This window comes from Mixophyes fleayi, chromosome 11 (genome assembly GCF_038048845.1).
Source record: "Mixophyes fleayi isolate aMixFle1 chromosome 11, aMixFle1.hap1, whole genome shotgun sequence".
In the NCBI taxonomy this organism is placed as follows: domain Eukaryota; kingdom Metazoa; phylum Chordata; class Amphibia; order Anura; family Limnodynastidae; genus Mixophyes; species Mixophyes fleayi.
The window spans coordinates 87,166,502-87,187,464 of record NC_134412.1 but is presented as its reverse complement, the minus strand read 5'-3'; the positions used below and the strand labels follow the sequence as shown (position 1 = coordinate 87,187,464).

Genomic DNA, 20,963 nt, shown 5'->3' with positions numbered 1-20,963 from the left:
ATTAAGTGATCATTCTTCATTATGAAGCGCACGAGAATCTATTGTTATGAAAAGAAAAAAAACACAACAACAAGCAAAAAGAATAGTCTCTGGAAAAGAAAACTGTCTATTAACAAAATAAATGTACAGCCCCAAAGTAAATAAATCACTGTTGGAGAAGAGGAAGAGGAATTTGAGGCAGCAGCAGTAAAAAACAAAAGAATCCACGTACTTCATTTAGATGGTAACATCAGTCTTCATCTGGGGACAGAAGAGGAAATATTGCTGCGAGATGGTACATTCATCTTGCAGACATAAAGAGAAAGCAGCTGCCCGTAAGCTCACTGGTTCAGCTTAGTGCACGCAGGCGTTCGTATAGAACACCCAACAAAACAATAGAGGTAGACGGAACAAGGTAGAGATTGAAACAACAAAGAGAGGTGTTGATGGTTGTGGCAAGACGCAGATTGCCCTGTGTCACAGCTAGTCATAACAAAGCAATGTACAGCTTATAAATAGCAGGTGCCTCCCGGGGGCCTGGTGAGCATTGTACATATAACAGAGGTTTAATCAGACATCACGCGTGTGGCACTGCTGCTGCTCGGGGTGTATAACACTACCCCTCAGACCTTACTGTCTGCAGGGCTCACCTGAGATGTTCAGCAGGGCTGCAGATGGTACATAGGACGGATGACTGGGGAGTAATCTGGAGACCAGATGGACAATCTCAGAGATATACAGAGCTGACGTTAGAATCGTTTCCCGCAGTTTAGAACATAAAGAGGCAAATATGGAACAAAGGAAGAGCCCTGTTAGTCAGAAGGTGGCAAAGGGCAGATACTAATACTCCTTCTCTACATAGGAAGGTCAATCTTTTAGGGGCTTGGAAAGCCAAGAAGTGGCTCATTAGTCCTGTTTGGCGGATCCCCTGTTTAAATTAATTTAGTATTAGCTGAGACAGAACATTGCAAGATGAGCACATGAGGTTTTCTCCACAGGGTACGAGGTCCACCGTTGGAGGTGCCCTAGAGGTCCACATCATAGAACACTAATGTAGCAGAATGGAGAGCATTGCTCAGTGATGAACCCTGGCTCTGCAAGATGACGCCAAGGGAGAGAAGGTCGAACGCTCATCTCTGACATCAGACCGGGCACTGCCATCATCATAGACAAAACAGTACCCCCTACAGTATAGGTATCCTTCTGGCAGGACCAGTTGGCAAAGGCTGCTGGGCAATCGGTGCAGAAGGAGACAAGCTCTTGGTCAGCCACTAGGCTAGAAGAAGCCTCCAATTAGAGTAAAGCAAAACTACACAAAATATTGCCATTAATAGCCTAATAAATTAGGAAAAAGGGAGGTTGTAACAGACACCAAAGAAAGTGTCACAATCACAAAATAGTAAATTATTAATAATCTTAAAAGGGGTAGGAAATGGTTAGATACATCCCAACGTTTGACCCCGTCCAGCTAGAAGACTGGACAGCAGCCGGTGGTATCTGGACAAAGTTTGGATTATGTCCCATCCTGCCGGGGGGCAATCTCTTCAGTTAGGTCCGTCCCTCTACCCGCTCCCTATTGAGTAAATGTTGCACTGAGCACAACCCCATTCACTGGTGTGACTGTTGTGTATTGTGTCCTGATGGGAGACAGAACCCTCTATGTCGTGCACTCTGTCTGACGTACACTCTGGTAAGGGCTAGAAGGTAATTAAATAATATTTTCTTGGTTGCCCAAATCATATGGTAATTCATTGTAACATGTCCCCCCCCCCCCCAACCCAGAAGGATTACACTATTTTTCTTTGTATTTCACGTTTTTTTTTGTTTCAGAAACTATTAAAACGAGGAGTTGAATGGTTACATTTGAATTTTCAAAGTCAGTATATCATTCCCTTGTATCGCATGAGAAGACAGAAACAATATGCACATCATGACGCTGCCCCTGTCCTCACTCATGCACTCACACAATTGGAAAGGTCTCCTGCTGCTCTGACCATTACCATGATCTGATTGTTAGTTCTATCCCCGCCCACTTCAAAACGGACATTGTGGTTCAACCAGGCGCTAATCAAACAAAGCTTAAAAAGATCATCATTTATTTATATAGCGCCACAAATTCCGCAGCGCTGTACAGAGAACTCATTCACATCAGTCCCTGCCCCTTTGGAGCTTACAGTCTAAATTCCCTAACACATACAAACTAGTGTTAAATTTGTCAGCAGCCAAATTACCTACCAGTATGTTTTTGGAGTATGGAAGGAAACCGGAGCACCAGGAGGAAACTCACACAAACACAGGAAGAACATACAAACTCCACACAGATAAGGCCATAGTTGGAAATTGAAATCATGACCCCATTGCTGTGAGGCAGAAATGCTAACCACTAAGCCATAGTGCTAGCCAAAAAAACAATACACAGACAACAATACAATATAACATGCTAACACGCCTGAGTTAAAGCAACTAATAAACAGTGTCCAAAATGAATGTAAAGTAACTGTGAAGACATAAAAGTAACATAAAAATAATTTATAGATATCTGTCACACTTTAAATGTAGAAATAAAAGTTCTTTGTGATACATTCACCACCAACCTGCTCCCGCACTGCAAGTGCCCCCGTCATCCGTAACTCTTCCCTGCAGCATTCCCAGAAACTCAGATGAAAGATGATTTTTGGCAACTGCTTCAGGCAGGAAAATAAATACAAAGTGACTCCCCATTTACTCGTGTCGTATAAACAAACCAACAACTTTATGACACAAACTGGCTGAAGGGCTTTACAACCCATTAACACTTCTGCACAGCGTCTCCTCCTCACCAGCTGTGTTTTCCACCATACTTTGTGATAATGATGATTGATAACTTTGTACAGTTACAAAATAAGCAGTTACAAGCCGGATGATTTGTCATGACCAGACAGGAACAGCGGAACATTACAAAGAAAAGTATTAACAAAACACTGGACGAGGTGGGAAAAAGAGATGTCTTGAATGTCTCTTCCTGCCGGTTACGCCAAAAGATTTGACTTGCATAATAAATTTAGATAAAGACTGTTTGTTTAACATATAATGGAGAACATTAAAAAAATAATGTACAGGTATCTGTTTAATAAATCTAATATAACCAAGGCTTTATTGCCTATGTCAGAGCAGGAATGCATTTATGTCTTATTTACTATTTTTTATTTGTATTTTGTTCTTTAAGTACTTGATTTTTTCAACTGCCTATTATCAAAATACAAATACTACAGAAAGATGTGTTTGGTAGAAAAACAAGTTAGAACATATTAACTTACAATGCCTAGGGCAGAATCTTGAAAGTGTGGCCTTGGTTGAAACTCATAGCAACTCTCTTTTTTTGCAAACATACTTGTGGACCAGTTTTTCATAAATGCCCCACAATATATTTATTTCAGCTGGTGGTGTTCATTTGCCCCAGTCCCATTAAAGGATAACTCAAAATTCAGTAAGTTATACCATAACGCTAAAAACGACATATATCTGTTTCACATCCCCATCCAATTCAGCAGCTCCCTGATGTCTGCAATGGCCAAGTAGTGTCATGGATGCCCCTTCTTCATGAATTTCCCATTTACACTAATGGGAAATAACAGAGGAGGAACAGCGACAATGCTGCTCTCTGTTCCAAACAAGCGAGCCACGATTCAGCAGGCTCCCCAATGTCTGGGCCAGTACCAGGAGTGGGGAAGATGAGGGGGGGATGGACCCAGTTAAGATTTTTTTTAAAATGATTCTTATGTAATTTATTGTATTACTCACCCACAGATTATTAGTTTGTTTCTACAATAGTCCAGTGGACCATGCGGTACACCTTCTGCAGGACAAGAGAGGACTATACATGGAACACCCAATCTACATTCCGGAATTCAGACAATACATTGGATCCAGGAAGGATACAGCACAGAGATTGTTACCCTTCCACTGACCTTCATAAATGCATAACTATGAAAACGTTACATATTTATGATATGTTCTGCAATAAAATTTTAGACGTAGTCCTAATTTTCACAAGATGAATCCAAGTCATGTTATAGCAGTATCGCAGGATCTATAGGACGGGATGTCGTACCAACATGTGGAAAACAATTACAAACACAGAGGAGTGCGCTCACAGTTATTTTACAAAGAGGTGAAGGCTTTCTCTTACCGTCCAGGGACAGCCAGTCATGCTGGGAGGAAGGCAGTGTTGGAAGAGCTCTCGCTTTATATTCAAACACAACCGAGTTGGAGATGATCTGGTTGTTAAAGGCAACCTGTAGGGTGACCAATCCGGTGTCGTGTGCTGGAAAACAGGGAATAGTCCTTTATTGGAGATCGGTTTACTGAAATGTTTTACCTTAGTTTCACATTGTAACAATATTTACCTGTACTGAACATTCCTATGTCTGTGAAACCCCCTTCCCAAATAGTGTTGTAATAATTCATGAAATATAGGAATTTTCTTTTTTTTATTACAGTTGTACAAATATTATAAGAAACCTTCTTACTGGAAAAACAATATTTTTGTACTCTTGTTTCTTGACTACAGGGTAGTGTTATGTAGTGAGTGCTACAGCTGAAAATTTCAAGTTAAAGGAGAACGCCACATTAAATATATTTTCCTAAACAGACCCCCCCCCCCCCTCCCATTTACTGGAAGAACTGCGGATGACCTATGCTTGGGACCTTGGTGGTTCTGATCTCTGCCGGTACTGCAGCTTACACTGCCAGGGAGAAGTTTAAAAGTAATTTAAAAGGATGTGGAAGCTTCTGATTGGATGGCTCCGGGGGGCTTGTCCTTTTAGCATCCAATAGGCAGATTACTTTCAAAATGCTTCCATGTGTTACCCTGGGAGAAGCATTAATTGCACCATTTGTGATATAGAGAGCTTCTATTAGCTTGGATAGCGGGGTTATTGAGAAGAAAATATTTTATGTGGAGTTCTCCTTTAATGTTTTACACTCAAGATAAGTCTGGCGGTATTCATTGGTCTGTTTGCTGATAGCTTCTTCTGTAGTGTTGGCCACACGCGGTACGATCCTGCCGTTCACAGAGCCACAAGATCAAGTTAAATTTGGCCACAGATATTATTATGGGGCCCGGGATGCATTTTGGAAACCATACACTTTGCGATATGTGGCCAATTGCGTGTGAGTGAGTGTGTGTGTGTGTGTGTGTGTGTGTGTGTGTGTGTGTGTGTGTTCAGCATTACTTTTTAGACAATGCTACCAGCTACCTGATAATAACGGAGCTTCCTGTTGCTTTGCGCCACTCATGCCCGAACCAAAACAATAAAAACACAAACTTTTGCGCAAAACGTTTATCTGCACAACCTAGATACCAAAGGAAAAAATAAAGGGAAAAAATAACCTTACATTCAATGTTTGCAACAATTATTACTGGTAACTTCCCTATAGGTAGAAGCAGAGAAGATAAATAACATGTATTAAAATATGAGCCATAAGTATAAACCCAATTAATGTATGTTAAGACAAATGGACGCAGTTAACGACTTGATATTTTAGATAATTCCCATTGTCTCCGTGACCAGCGTTTCTTAGCAGCCAGTGTGGGGGAAAACGTAGATGTTGAACCAATGTAGTAAGACGCTAGGGTACTTTTGTTTGTTCCTTCCAGATGTACAATAAACACGTAATTACCATCAATAATTTATTTTGCTAATGTAAAAATAGCATTTCCATCCTTCTGCCTGAGATTTACAGCCACTATTACCATTGCCAAATGCTGCAGTACTTTCTTAAAAAGCAAATTAGTTTACATAGACCTATTAATACCCATTTGGATTGTTATTGACGAGTATTGAGTGGTCTATAAAAAATGGATGTACCGCCATAAGGAATAGATTTGATTTGGAAATCTGGAGTCAGCCTCTATGAAAATGGAACCTCTTTCTATCTGTGTTCTCGGCCCCAAATCTCACCGGGGCAGTAACCAACATTGTACGTCCAGAGCAAATATCTGACTGGGGTCATCTATGGAAAAAGAAGTATTGATATTGTGCCTTATATTTCCTGTACCATCCACATATCTCCCAGCTGTTCTAGGTAAGGTGGAACAGGTCCGGATGAAGGGCTCTGTCAGGACCTGATTATCCAATCGGCTGACTTGGCTGCAGCCTAGGGCGCAAGGCTTTTGGGTGGGAAACTCCACATTTTGGGGGAGGTGCAAAATTGTGACAGAGAGAGGTGTAAACCGAAATCCATTTTAAAATATTAGAGAATACTTGTTCTCCAAAGTACAATGACACCAAAGTCTGTTTTTTTGCATTTGTGCACATAATTAGATGCATTAATGACTAGGGTCAATTTTGAAAGCAGCCAATTAACCTAGTAGTATGTTTTTGGAGAGTGGGAGGAAACTGGAGCACCTGGAGGAAATCCACGCAAACACAGGGAGAACATACAAACTCCACACAGATAAGGCCATGGTTGGGAATTGAACTCATGACCCCAGCTCTGTCAGACAGAAGTGCTAACCACTGAGCCACCATCATATTCGCTTAGGCTCATTCATAATCTTCAGCAAAACACTTAGGGCTTGCAATTGGTTGTTATGGGGAACACCTCCACTTTTTTGGTTTAGAATCTTTAGTAACTCTACCCCTTAGTTCTGGAACAGATGCCCCCTTGCCACACTAGTCTGTCTTACACTCTGCAAAAACACATTCAGCGCCACAAAAATGGGTAAAAGACAGACAACACTATAAGCCAAGCCTTCTCCTTATACAGCCAAGTCTAAGAAAGGAATATTTCCGTAAGAAGAATTTGTATCCTAATGGCCGTGTTACCTAGATCAATGATCTACTCTCAGGCATAGTGGACAGATTCAGTAAAACTCCAATATCACTACTTGAATCTTTGGGTGTATAGCATCACAGAACGGAAACACACTTTCATCCTTCAGTAAATGTACCCCTTAGTCACTTAGGGGTAGATTTATCAAACTTTCTAAAAAGCAAACATGGAGGTGTTGCCCACAGCAACCAATCAGATTTTAGCTATCATTTATTTAATACATTCTTGAAAACGATAGGTAGAATCTGACTGGTTGCTATGGGCAACACCTCCACTGTTCCATTTTAGAATGCTTGATAAATCTAACTATTTGACCTTCATAAATGGGTGCAAAAAGTTCCCATGGTTTAACAAAACCTATTGCACAAGATTCGACATGGTCTTTGGTCTTGTCAGCTAGTTTAGTGTATGAAAACAGTCATCTTCACCCTGATGTTTTGGAAAGTTATGTGACTGACAAAGAGTTTTGTCAATATGGGGCCCACAAATAAAGTTAAAAAGAATAAAACGGTCTCAATTGATTCCTGTGTTTTCCAGTTCCAAGTAAAATAACAGCCCCTAGTGTTCCCTGACAAAATTCTGTATGAACTCCGAAAAATATCTCACAGCCAAAAAGCTGGTTCGTTCTTTTCTACTCAATAAATCTTCCATGGCTGCCTCTGGTTTTCTTCATTAATCCACAGGCAAGAATGTTATTAGGCAGAGGAGGACGGCTTCCAAAATATCACAATACCTCCTCTTAAATATCTTCTGTGCTACAATGTTACCACTGTCATTGTAAGTAGTTGATATTTCCTAAGTAACTCGTGTCCGTGTTAGATTTCAGTTATTGTCTTTAGAACAAACCCCCTGTGAGCTGTCTCACATTAGGGAGAAGTGCCCTGCGCCTATTATTATATCCTCCATTACCACTTAGATCCTTGTATGACCTCAGAGTAAGATCACGTTGTCAGACACATATTATTATTGCTGCAGTAAGATGGATAACGTGCTCTTCTCAGGCCCAGCAGATGGAAACATCGTTTCAAACAAACAGGTCCAAACTAATTCATTGCACTTAGGCCATAAATCAAGACGTTATTATTTTTTTGATGAGTACTAAAGAAAAACAATAACAATAACCCAAGAATGTCTTTAGCTTTTCATAAGACGTAAAATACGTGTCGGCTTATATAGACCCTATCTGTTCTATGAGGTCTGTGTGGTCATAATCAAAGATAAATAGCTGTTATCTCCCCTGGTAGGAGTGACACTGGGTAATTATATCATATAATGCTCAATAATGCCCTAACCATTTATATACACATCTGAAAAAGATTCCAATAGGCCTTGTCTAGCTCGTCTAGAACAAATACTGATATATATATATATATATATATATATATATATATATATGTGTGTGTGTATGTGAGTGTGTGTATATATATATATATATATATATATATATATGTGTGTGTGTATGTGAGTGTGTATATATATATACATACATATATATACATATATATATATATATATATATGTGTGTATATATACGTGACTAGGGGGTGGGGCGGGGTCAATCTCGTCATTTTGGCCCTGCCCCCCCGTGTCGAAAATGTTGTTTTGATGCGGGGACGGGGCCAAAATGTTGCGATTCACCATGAATCGCGTTATTTTGGACAGGTATTTGCCGGATGCAGGAGACTTGCCTGGTCTCCCGGGAGTCCGGAAGACCGACCCTGATTTCGGGAGTCTCCCGGAATGTCTGGGAGACTCCCGAAGTTGGCAAGTATGATATACACACATATATACAGTCACACACACATATATATATATATATATATATATATATATATACACATACATATACACACACACACATATATATATATATATATATATTACTAAATATAAATCTTTTTATACAAACTGTCAACAAAGAGTTATACTCATCTTATGCACATGTTATATCTGTAACAATCAGTTCTTCAGACCCTTATAAGCAGGCTTCAGGTGTGATACAGTGTCATCGTCTGTACAATGAATACTGCTGGGTGATCATTTGACAGTAACGGGAGTATACAATACAGTATTACAATGTTGTCTCACGCCAGTAACAGTTCCCTCTAATCTGAGTATTCTAGTAATTATAAGGTTATAACACTGAACTTTTCAGTTAAAAAACAAAACTTGGGTGGGTTACATTGACCAGCAGCTTCTCAATGCAGAGGAATAAACAGAGTTTAACTCTTTTATTCCCAGAATTGGCACTTACTGAACAGTCACCGTTTGTATTTCATTTCATATTAATTTTATATAATTTAATACTTATCTGTTATTAACTTATAAATGTAAGTAATGTTATTTTATGCTGATGATTAACATAATGTTCTTGATCTCTTTGCTAACAGCACTTTCCAAGCGAACAAACAAAAATAAAATATTTATGACGCGCAAAATATCCGATTACCAGTCAGTTTTATACCCATTGTGTCCCTCAATTTGTACAAGGGTACTTCAGTTTCCAAGGAGGCGTGTGGGTGGTTTTTACGGATTACAAGGTAAATTTATCAAACCTTCTAAAACAGGAAAAGTGGAGGTGTTGCCCACAGCAACCAATCAGCTTTCAGATATCATGTTCTAGAATGTAGAAGATAACTGTTAGCTAGAATCTGGTTGCTATGGGCAACACCTAAGACGATATATTTACCCCATAGATGGCAATGTTTGTGGAGTGGTAAAATTATGTGCAGGCAGAGGGGGAGGAGGTGCAGTGTATAATTCTGCGGAGCATTGCAGAAACAAGATTTCCTTTTGCTGAATGAGAATATTAAAATTAGATAAAGGGGAGAGGGTGTATTTTTAAGGGCATTCCTAGCTGTGTTGAGGGGTGCACACCCTTTTCTACTTCAGAAAAGGACTCAAAATTTTCCCCAGCGCAGAACTGGTGGTCTTTGGCTACCCTCCACTCCTGTCCTTTGCACCTCGATTTTACAGAGTAGCAAATCGCAATATAATAAAAAGCTTCGACACACACAAAATTGCCACATGTAAGATACAGTCCTCATGTACCCCCAATCTTGTGACTAATGTCATGGGGGTAAACCACGCAGTATTTTAGGAGAAAAAAGGAAATGTTTATTTTATTGAAAAGGGTGTTTGTAGTGCGCCAGGACGTTGTCCTTTGATGTAACGCAGAAACGCGTTGCGAGAGAGCAGTATAGGAGTTTTGTGGTGCAAAACGCGTATATTTCATGAGACCTCCTCTCCCTCACTTTCTCTCAAAAAGATTTGCCTGTCTTTTTTGTTTTAAACATGATAGAAAATTGATTGATTTGTGATGCTACAGATATTGACAGATTAATGCTCCATCAAAGAGCTGTGTTGCATTTTGTGTTAATGGCACAGCTAACGAACTTTAGCTCTATAACCAGGCAAACAAATATGTCCCTTCCTGTTGGCGGTTGACAGCTGATCTGAAAGCTTAAAATTCCCAGAGTAAGTCGGGATTTTATACACATTAGCAATTAAGATTGGCAATATGTCAGATTTAATTTCCTTTCATTAGTCCGCTTGTGATATACAGGCAGGCAGTTTACTGAACGGTGTTTTTCTTTTTACCTCGGACTATAAACATATTTACAGGGATATATTTACTGAAACAGCAGAAATGAACAATGGTTGCGCTAAGCCCATTGCATTGTGGGACAGCTTTTGATGCATTACATTACAAAGTGATAAATAGCAATCCGAATAGGAAAGAGGATAAATGCAACGCTGGCAAAATGTTTCATAAATATACCGGTTTATAATGAGTATTTATTCTCCCATAAATATTCTCTACACCTGTCGCCACAAATTATTTTTTTAGCTCAATGCAGTCTACCTATGGTTCAGGCCAGCCGTTTGTTCTGGAAATGCTTAATTTTCAAGCCATTTACATTTAAAGTAATCTCCGTTATCAGAAATATTTCTCCGGCTAGTGGCATTCTATGCATGTAAGAGAGAGGAGGCAGATTAATCAGCATTCTAATAGTATAAGAAGAAGGATTGAGCTGCCACTCTTGCTTTGGGCAGAGTAGTCATGAAAATGTTTTTTTTTCTTTGTGCCGTAGTTCTAAAAAGAATGGGTGTGGTCGTGCCGATATTTCGGTGGGTCATGTAAAAAAACCAGTGCTGTGATTGAGGCTACTGTTGGTGAGCCTGGTGTAGACTGGAGAAATGGCCGCAGCAGACCAAGGATTGAGCCTCTTTGTTCGTTTTACCCAGTTTGTTTATTAGTTTATTATGTTTGTCCCCAATTGTAAAGCTCTACGGAATATGTTGGCGCTATATAAATAAATGATGATGATGATGATGATGAAGGATTGAACCTGTTTTGTCCCGATTTTTTTATTTTTATTTGGGCTGTTGGGATATATACACTAGACATAATCAGATTTTGTCTTCTAATGATACCAGTGTAGTATTATAGACATACTTGCCAACTTCTGCAAGCAGTGATCTGGGAGAGGGAGGGAGGGCGAGTGGAGGCGGGGCTCCGCGAAACACATCAACTGGCTCCGTCCCTTAAACTAACAGTACATTTTTTAACTATTACAGCAGGGGCGTGCTCCAAGAGGATGCACAAATCGAGTCCTAAGCCCTGCCCTCTGCAACTCAATTAGTGAAGCCGACAGGGACTGGGAGGTTGCTCTGCTCTCCCGGGAGTCCGGGAGGATTCCCAGAAATTCAGGAGTCTCCCTGACATTCCGGGAGAGTTGGCAGCTATGATTAAAGAGTTTTGTTAGGGTTATGTTATATAGACAGCAAATTTAAATTCTGCATATTTTATTATGCGTGTTTGACACACCATACCCAACCGGGTGGTGCACATACCTCCAAACTGTCCCATCTAAAAGAGGTTACAGGTCCACGAGATGGAGGGGGAGGTACTAGAACAACTTCTAGTCAAAACAAGCATTAGAATTCTCACAGCAGCACAGAGGACTTCCCCTCAGCCAACTCCTGGGCGGCCATGTTTAGGGAGATACGTTTCTGACAATTTTTTTGATCTCCTCTTCCCAGACCTTAGCAATCTCTGAGGAAATCCTTAAAACATGGCCTGATATGGGTTAAGTATCTTCAAGTTACAGAAAGTCATTTAATAAACAAAGAGCGTGTCAGTATGTTTCAGTGCAAGTTTTATTTATCTATAAAGCTGAGGTAATATACAGTGTTAAATTCCTACAGCCACCCGCTATTACATTTCTTTAGTATCACGTTCTAAAATCAATACACACAATATGAAATTAATTTGACTTTTCCTCTCCAACAGCGCACAGTAATTTATCTTTTAAATTCCACAAGCATTTCCTTGTGTTTGCATGCGGTAATGTGGCCGTAATGTCACTTTTGCATTGGATAATTACTTCCCTTGATCCGTAACTGTAACCTCAGAATAAAACCCCAGAACACTCCAACTGGTTTGCCTAAAGTCATGATTTATGTCCCATTAACAATGCAGATGATAGAGAGTGCTCTCATCTATCGGCTCTGGCGTTCCCGAGCGCGCCCACTCTTCTGTTCAACCAAAAGGGAGCGCAACCACACGCTGGATATTAAAATATTACAAATTAGCAATTTTATTTTGTGTTTGCGCAACAAACACTAGTGAACATCGGAGTAGGTCAATGGTTAACACCCCCCCCCCCCCCCCCTCCTCCTCCTCATAAGAACAAAGTTTGTTGCCTGGATAAGTATATAACATGTTATAAACACCAAGGACCTGATTCATTAAGGAAAGTTAAGCAAAAAATTGAGTAAGTTTTCTTACTCAAGTTTTCTGGACAAAACCATGTTACAACGCAAGGGGTGCAAATTAGTTTATTATTTTGCACATAATTTAAATACTGGCTGTTTTATCATCTAGCACACAAATTCATGATAGCTTATTGGTACACAGAAATATAAAGTTTATCTAGAACATGCCTTACCCCAACTATAAATCTGCCATCACATTTTAAATTTACCTCTCCCTTCCAATGCAACATGGTTTTGCCTTACTAACTTACTTTTGCTTAACTTTCCTTAATGAATCAGGCCCCATATGGCTAAAAGTTTATATAATGATTTAACTACCTGTCTTATAGGATGACGGTTGGAGTTTGGTTGCCCTAGAGCAGGCCTGACCAACCTGCGGCCCTCCAGGTGTTGTGAAACTACAAGCCCCAGCATGCTTTGCCAGTAGACAACCTGTTGATAGCTGGAAGGGCATGCTGGGACTTTTAGTTTCACAACACCTGGAGGGCCGCAGGTTGGACAGGCCTGCCCTAGAGGTTGTGAAAGTATATATGATGATGGTATCATCATAAACATGGTAACATAAAATATATGGCAGTCAAGTAATGACGGATACAAATTGCATCAAATTAATCAAATATAAATATATACGCACATGCTTTAAATTAGCATTTGTCTATATAATTCTCCATGAACAGCTAGGACATCAAGGTCAGCATTCAACACACAGTAAATTGTTTATTTTTTTATTACATTTCTCCTTTATACATTAGTAGGTATCAGTTTGATGCTGCGAGATTCGAGAAGTGATTTGAACAGATGTTATGCGTATATTTACTGTGAGGTAATCCTCAGGGGCGGAGCTGTGCTTTCTCCAGCCTCCGGGGATCCGCTGTGTTCTCAGTAGTATAGTGAGAGTGAAGGATATTCCTGCCTTAATTTTAGCGGGACTGTGACAATTTTCAAACATTGCCTTCTGCTTCCTGAGGCAACGTCCTCTTCTCTTGGTAGAAACGGCATTGATCCACACAAAGCCATTTCCATGACAATAAAATGCTAATATTGTATTACTCTTTTTTTTTACAAATTAGAGTTGATGACTAGTCCCATATGTAGAAGCTACTGTAAAAGCAGGACGTGTGTTTTGCACACTCGGTCCCCGTGACGTTGTTATGGAAGCACAGGACATATTTGGGAGAGGGAGGATGCGAGTGAAATTATTATTATTTTTGAGTTGAAATATGTCTTCTGTCAGCCAAGGAAAGGCAGGACACCAAAGCACCCTGCTCTATAACATATCAAACAAGGACTTTTCCTTTTCTTAAAAAAAGTAACTACTTTGCAGTAACTTGGCAGATACAAAGAATTAGGCTGCACAAGAAACATTAAAAAACACCTTTTATTCCCTGATATGGTTGTATAACAGAACTTAGTTTCAGAGACAATACAGATGATTTGTCAAGCGGACCTCACATACATCTATATCTCACATTATAAACACCATAACAAGTCAGCCTATGAGGAGATAAAAACGCTTTGAATTATCTCTGGGTGCTGCCTATTTCATTGCATCTTTCATGTAAAATTTGCTCTCAGGATTATTGCAGAGCTGAGTGCTGATTGTAAAGAGACTGAATGATTCAGTACATGCGGACTACCCAGCACCAGATAAGAACACATTGCAACTTACAGCTAAATACTGGCTAGAAAACATTGCCAAAAGATTTGTAATGAATTTTGGGGCACTGGAAATTATTGGAAAATTAAGAAACTCTCCAAGCCACTCTATAATATCTTTTAATCTGGTTATTGACCTGCAGAAAATAAGTCCATGATTTCTGAGAACAACCAGATGGGCCTATATAATGCTGTTATGCTTGTCCTTTCTAGATTGCTATATCTGCTATACCAACAAGACACATTATCCACTTATTCCCCAAAGCAGATTTAATCAAAGCTAAATGACTTTCCTTATTACATTATGCCACATGTTTCGTATTTTTATTTTTTAAAAAAGTTTTTGGTTTTTACTTATAAATGGATTGCAAAAAGAAATATGTATTTTCATATATTTTCAAGATGATTATAGGTAATAATTGTGTCATACACTGTGTCAATGCAGGAAATTTAACTGTGTAGTTCATGACATTGCATTTAGATTATCATTTCATTTTACACAGGAGGGTAATTAATAATCTCATTAAATATTTTGCAAGCAACCCATATAAAAGGAAATATATCTTCCTTTAATTTTGTGATTTTTTTTTGTAGATAGGGAATAACGCATTGAAATAAATCCCACTTCTAGCACCATTAATTTCTGAATTGTCCACCTGTCAGAGAATATTATTAAATTACCTTAGATCTCAACAACAAAAGGCCAGCACAAAGAAGTTGTAGGAGTGCAGTAATTCTTATTAAGACAATATGTCACCTTTTGGCAACACCATAGTATTGCTTTATAATAAACCACTAGTATATGCCTTTGTGATAGGGATCAATGAGGAGTTGAAGCAGATACAATAATTTGTTAATCACGCATTTATTGTATACAAATACTGGACATGATTATATAAAACCTTCATAGCCTATCCAAATTTTAAGTTAGAACAATATATCGCTATAATGTCAATTGGTAAATTACATTTCAATTACTATAATTTGTAAAGCACATTGTGAATTGTTCCTTACCTGGGCAGTAGCAGCGAAGAACACCAGGTTGTATTAGAGATGCAGGCACTGATATCTGGTCAAACAAACAGCTATAATTATTGCTGGCTTCCTGCCACGGCCCCGTAATTAAGACTTTAACTCCTCCCTGGAAAGGCAAATTCACAGGTAAGAAACTATAATGCAACATTTCATGTATGCAGAAGACAATGGTCAAGATTAGTAAAGACAAAGAGGAGGACATTTATAAAAACTGTTGCATATGATCTATGCACAAAAGGTACTGTAACCCGTAGTAACCAAACATCCGCTTTCATTTTCTAAACTGTACTACAAAAATTAAGACTGCAATCTAACTGGTTACTACAGGTAACTGCTGTACTTTAAACACCTTTAAAACATATTTTGCACCTTAAAGATGCAGAAAAGACAATTTCTACGCTCACCTTGACCCTTGTAATAAATACAGACAGAGCACTCTGCAGTCCATCCAGCATTAAGAGCAGGCGCTTAAGCACATTAAACATTGTAGAAAAAGTTTACAGGTAAGATAGGGGTTGTATTTGCCCATTTAAACCCTAATAGAAAAAACTAGGTGAAAGCAGAGTTGGTCTTTAAATTGCTGCCTAAACACCATACTTGTCTACGTTTCCTACTTGATTTCGGGAGGTCCAGAGGCACGGTAGGACAATAGGAGGCGTTGATGCTGGAGTTTTTAGCAAAAATTGGATGGGGCAATCATGTTCTCAAGCTCCTCCCACCTCAGTAGAACTCTACCGGGTTTGAGGATGGCAGATAAGCGCTCCCGCTGTAGAATTGCTACCCGCTAATTGTCATCCCCTAAGTCGGTAGTCTTCCTGACATTGTGAGAGAGTAGGTAATTACACAAAACACAATGGAGGCAGCTGTACCATTATCAATAAGCTGAACCATTATCAAAGGAAATGTTGCCTATCTTTACTGACAACTAGCGACAGCACGGAGCCTCATGCCAAATTGCTTCAGTGCTATTACTAGTTCTAAGTGCCCTTTGAGCCTAACATTTAAGGGATGTCACTGGGATTTCTTGAATCACGCACAGATGAGTTTAACTATTTGGCTGGATCAGTAATTATCCCACCTGTTTCTACAGACAGATATCCTGAAAACATGACCTGCTGGTAGCCCTTGAGGACTGAGTTTGGACGCCTGTGATCTAGACGCCGTCCACTCTTTCTGTCAGTGATAACAAGGAATTATACCATATAATGTCATACACTATATAATTGTTAGGAACCCCTCCAGCCGGCACAACACAACCCGGAATCTACTCTGCCAATCAGGTGTTCACTGGAGCCCCTGATGGTGGGGACAGGCTGGGCCGCAGACCGACAGAGGGTCGTGAAGTGTGTACCGGCTGGGGAGAACCCAGGGAAGCGGAGTGAGGTCCACGCAGAGGTCAAGGGCCGGCAGCAGACAACAGTACCGGTAAACAAGCCGAGGTCAGGGGTCACAAGCAGATAGCAGAAACGGTAAACAGGCCAGAGATCAGGGTCACAGGAAACACAAGCGAAGTCCAATTCAAAGCCAGGGGTCATACACGGGAAATCAGTAGAGATTCAGAAGACAGGAACAGGAACAAGCAGGTCAGCAGACTGGAGCGCAGAAGCTATAACCGGCAATGAGGCAGCAGACCTCATTGCCCTAAATACTGAAGCAGACCAATGAGAGCCCAGCTCTCTAATACATCCAGCTGTTCAAATTAGCCCGCAGGCTTGCCCCGCTGTTGCGCACGCGCCCGGCTGCCCTGCAATGCCGGGACGCGGCGCTGAAGAGAGGAGCGTCCATCTGTTGCCACGGCAACGGCAGGCAAGCCCCCGGAAGTGACGTCCCGGTCGCCATAGCGACGGCCGGGACGGAGGTAGGAGAGTCGCGGCGGCTGGGCACCGCCGCGGCTCGTAACAATAATAATTATAGCGCTGTCCCTATTAAATTATCTCAGAGATGCTTAGTTCAGGAAATATTGGCAGATAAAGTCACATTATTCAGGTCATACCTACAAAAAGTCCTAATCTTTCTGGGCAGTACCAATTTTCATTATGTTGCAAGCGGAGCATGAGCTAACATGAAAGGGGCGTGGCTTTATAGGAACTAGGTGTGGTTTGGGCAGATCTGGGTGTGGCTTAAGCCCATCAGGGGCAGGGCCTATTTTGTCAAGTTTTTCCAATGTTCATGGTGATGTTTTTTCTTAATTGGAGTAATATCATTTTATTTCAGTTGAGCAATCAGTATGGCAACTCTTTACTTATACACATATGAAAAGTTGAAAACATGGTCTCTGTGTGGAATGACTGAGGACTATGTGTTTTACAGAATATTTATGGAAAATAAAATGAAAATAAACCCTTCCTATAACTAAGATGTATTTTCCGTGAAGGGATTACTGTATAAAGGCTGATGTGTCACATATACTATTGTAGTTTGCACATTGAGTCAGAATTTGTTGCTTAGAATGCTGAAAACAAGCTACTTAAACAAAATTTTACTCAATACATGAAAGGGATATCAATGGTGATTACACTGCTATTGCTGTATGATTCGTCAAAGTTAGCGGTGATAAAAAAATAAATAAATCAGCCTTATTGCCAGAGAATGGGGACTATTGATAAGCAGCACTGCTGAATTTTAAATAACTGAAAATTTTGTGCTCAAGAGTTAACTGTAGCACTGGTGACATCTAGTGGTTGAATGTCAGATTGCAACTTGGATTTTCATATGACTGGTACCTAAAATGTACATTAGTGAGGTTTTTAAATCTGTGTTCAGATAGGGGAGAAGTGTTTTTGGAACATAACGTTAGCTTAATTTTTACTTTTTACATAGTAATCAGGTCCTTAGTGAGCAGTGATAGTCCATAGTGGAAAATCAGCCTATTTATGTAATTGTTCAAGTTCCAGAATACAGATGTAAACAGACTGAAAACCTACAGTTTATTAGAAGCCTAAACTATCTGTTTTTGCCAAAATATATATTTCTAGAATTTGGAGGAGGAATGTAACACCCAAAACACAATGAAAGTGGATTTGCCTTTAATTTCCTGTGTCTTACGTGACTCGTGCCCAAACAAGGTTTCCCGGCTATTGTTACATAACAAAACTTCATATGAAGCACTACTGTGCCCCAGCAACTAAAAAATTACATGTATGTTATATACATAGCTACTGCATATAGATCTGCTGTACAGAATATAACCATTTTGATAAGAAATAAACAATTTCTGTCCCAGCAGTAGTAACGTGAATGTGTCTCAACACCGTGGGCGGATGATTATCTCTAATTTTGTATCATTTTAATAAAAAAAAACATGGTGGAAAACATGCTGCACAAACACACAGGTTAGGGGATACCTGTCTATTCTTCCGGGAATGTCCGGGAAGCTCTCGAATTTGCTTAATAATGGCCCTGCCCAATGATGCAAATCATATTGCGTGCCACGGCCTTTTACGATTGCTTTGTCACCCCAACACACGCCCCAGGAACCTGCTCCCTGGAGGGGAGCCAGAAATTTTTTGCAGGTACGCGTTAGGGATTATTTACCCGGATAGTAAATCAGACACTTGCTTTCATGAATTTAATCTGCACTAGAACAATCAAAGCTAATTGTTGAGTGGTTGCTATTGGTTACTGCACACGTTTGCATGGATTTAAATAAATAGTACCCGTTGGGTAATCATTTACAATGAGGCACAGTGCAAATGTACATTTTTTGGTTTGGTATACTGCCATGTGCCTGCGTATATGCAAGCCCTCAACAACACCACCCCTGCGTATATCTCAAATCTCATATCAAAATACTCTCCCTCCCGCCCTCTTAGATCTACCTCTGACCTGCGCCTTGTCTCGTCTCTGGTAACCACCTCTCACTCCCACCTACAAGACTTCTCCCGTGCTGCTCCCCACTTATGGAAATCCCAACATAGGGAATTTCCCACAGCCTTCAAATCTTTAGATGCTCTTTGAAAACCCATCTCTTTTTTAAAGCTTACCTTATCCCTGATAACACTATTCACACTAATGCACCCTCACAACTACCCCAATCTCTACTCTGAGCCACACTCGCTCCTCTAGTATCAGCTGTGCCCTCTTCCACTTAGAATGTAAGTTCTCTAATGAGCAGGGTCCTCCATACCCTTTGTTTTCATGTCTACATTAATTTTGTCTGCCTTGTATGTCCCTATTTTATGTATGTCCCTGTTTTCCTTACTGTACGGCGCTGGGGAGCACTGTGGTGCCTTATATATCTACAATAATAATAATATATGCAAATATTTTAATGGATATGTTCATGAATTGATGGGATAGCGTTGCATACGATCTATGTGAGGCTTTGTGGATTAGGGTGCTTCCCATAAGGTGGGACAAGCACTATAAACAATATGGTTTATGCACTTAGAAGCTTTCCATAATAAAAAGATTTTCGTGCCGCCTAAACTTCCACAGCAAAAAATCAGGACCAAATGGACCCTACCCTGATCTGCTCATAGCACACAGATATTTAATGTCAATCTGGTACTAAGCAGGTAAACCTCCCCCCTTACATACCATAACAATGGAGACGGCCCTGTAAATATCAGATCGGTTGGGTGGTAAAGGTTTTATTTTGAGGGGGGGGGGGGGGTGATATTTTAATGAACTATAAAGGTCAATGTGAGCATTTCTGTAGTTAAACCTGATTTTGAGGCTGTCAGGAAAGCTTGTACTCAGAAGGTAGCAGTAATTAGTATTCAGTCCATTCAATACAACACTTACTTTTAATGGGACACCTTGTGCTCCATCCAGGCGCGATTTATTAGGGACAGGTAGGAATAATAATATAACAGAGAAATGTTAAGATAAAAGTAGTTTGTAGCTAAATAAATGGAACCATTTCTACCCCAAAATCATAACCTGGAGAGAAATGAATGTAGATTGTGTGCCCAGAGTAGTGATCTAGGCTGGCTCAGGCTCTGGGGGCACCCTGGCTAGGACCCTCTCTGCCTTGGAATTGGTTTGGCTTCTTACCATGGCAGGTGGGGACGGCATCCTCTGCTCCTCAGACTGGCAGTGTGGCACAGGGCTATGATATCATAGACAAGCGCCACACTCCCAGCGTATCACTGACATGGAGGTACAGTAGCTGCACAGGCAAGAGGCTGCCGGCTGTATCTCCTCTATGTAAGCAGCCAGCGCTCCATGTTGGGGCACAGCCGGGCATTAAAACCATTGGATGCAGGGCCTGATTAGTGTTCAGGCTGTCACCATTTTGCACCCCTCTGCCCAATGCCTTACACTCTAGGCTGCAGCCTAGTCAACCTATTGGATAATCAGACCCTGACTGGATTGTTAATATGGAGTGCTACGCTCCGTTTCCCATCTTAGAAGTGGTGTCCCCCCGTGATCTAGTGAAGACAGGAAGTGGGGCAGCCTCCAGACGTCCGCATCGCTCTACTGAGCATGCACAGACAGGAAGTTTGGTTCTCAGCAGGTTCTTCCAGTGACGGTTGAACTGTAAAGAGGTACAAAAATGTGAGCAACTGTATATATGTATATATTATCTGTTACAACAAGTTCTGAAATAAAACCAACAAATTGGTTAAGTCTAAAAGCTTCTTGTCGTTTAACATCTACCACCAAGGCTGCTGACACCTTTTACATATAATAGTACAAGTGCCTTGATAATAGGTGTCTGCCAATATGGGTGAGTGGCAGCGCCGGCGGGC

General features: G+C 40.4%; 1 protein-coding gene across 4 annotated transcripts in view; it reads right to left on the bottom strand.

The window, feature by feature from the left end:
• CAMTA1 (calmodulin binding transcription activator 1) overlaps positions 1-20,963 on the bottom strand; it is a 1,141,371-nt gene that overhangs the window by 110,545 nt on the left and 1,009,863 nt on the right. For all 4 annotated transcript variants that reach the window (XM_075190128.1, XM_075190126.1, XM_075190127.1 and 1 more), the window contains 2 exons: positions 15,247-15,373; positions 4,148-4,282 (listed from right to left, as the gene is read on the bottom strand). In XM_075190128.1, coding sequence (XP_075046229.1) covers positions 4,148-4,282; positions 15,247-15,373 — 262 coding nt within the window. The remainder of the gene's footprint in view (positions 1-4,147; positions 4,283-15,246; positions 15,374-20,963) is intronic.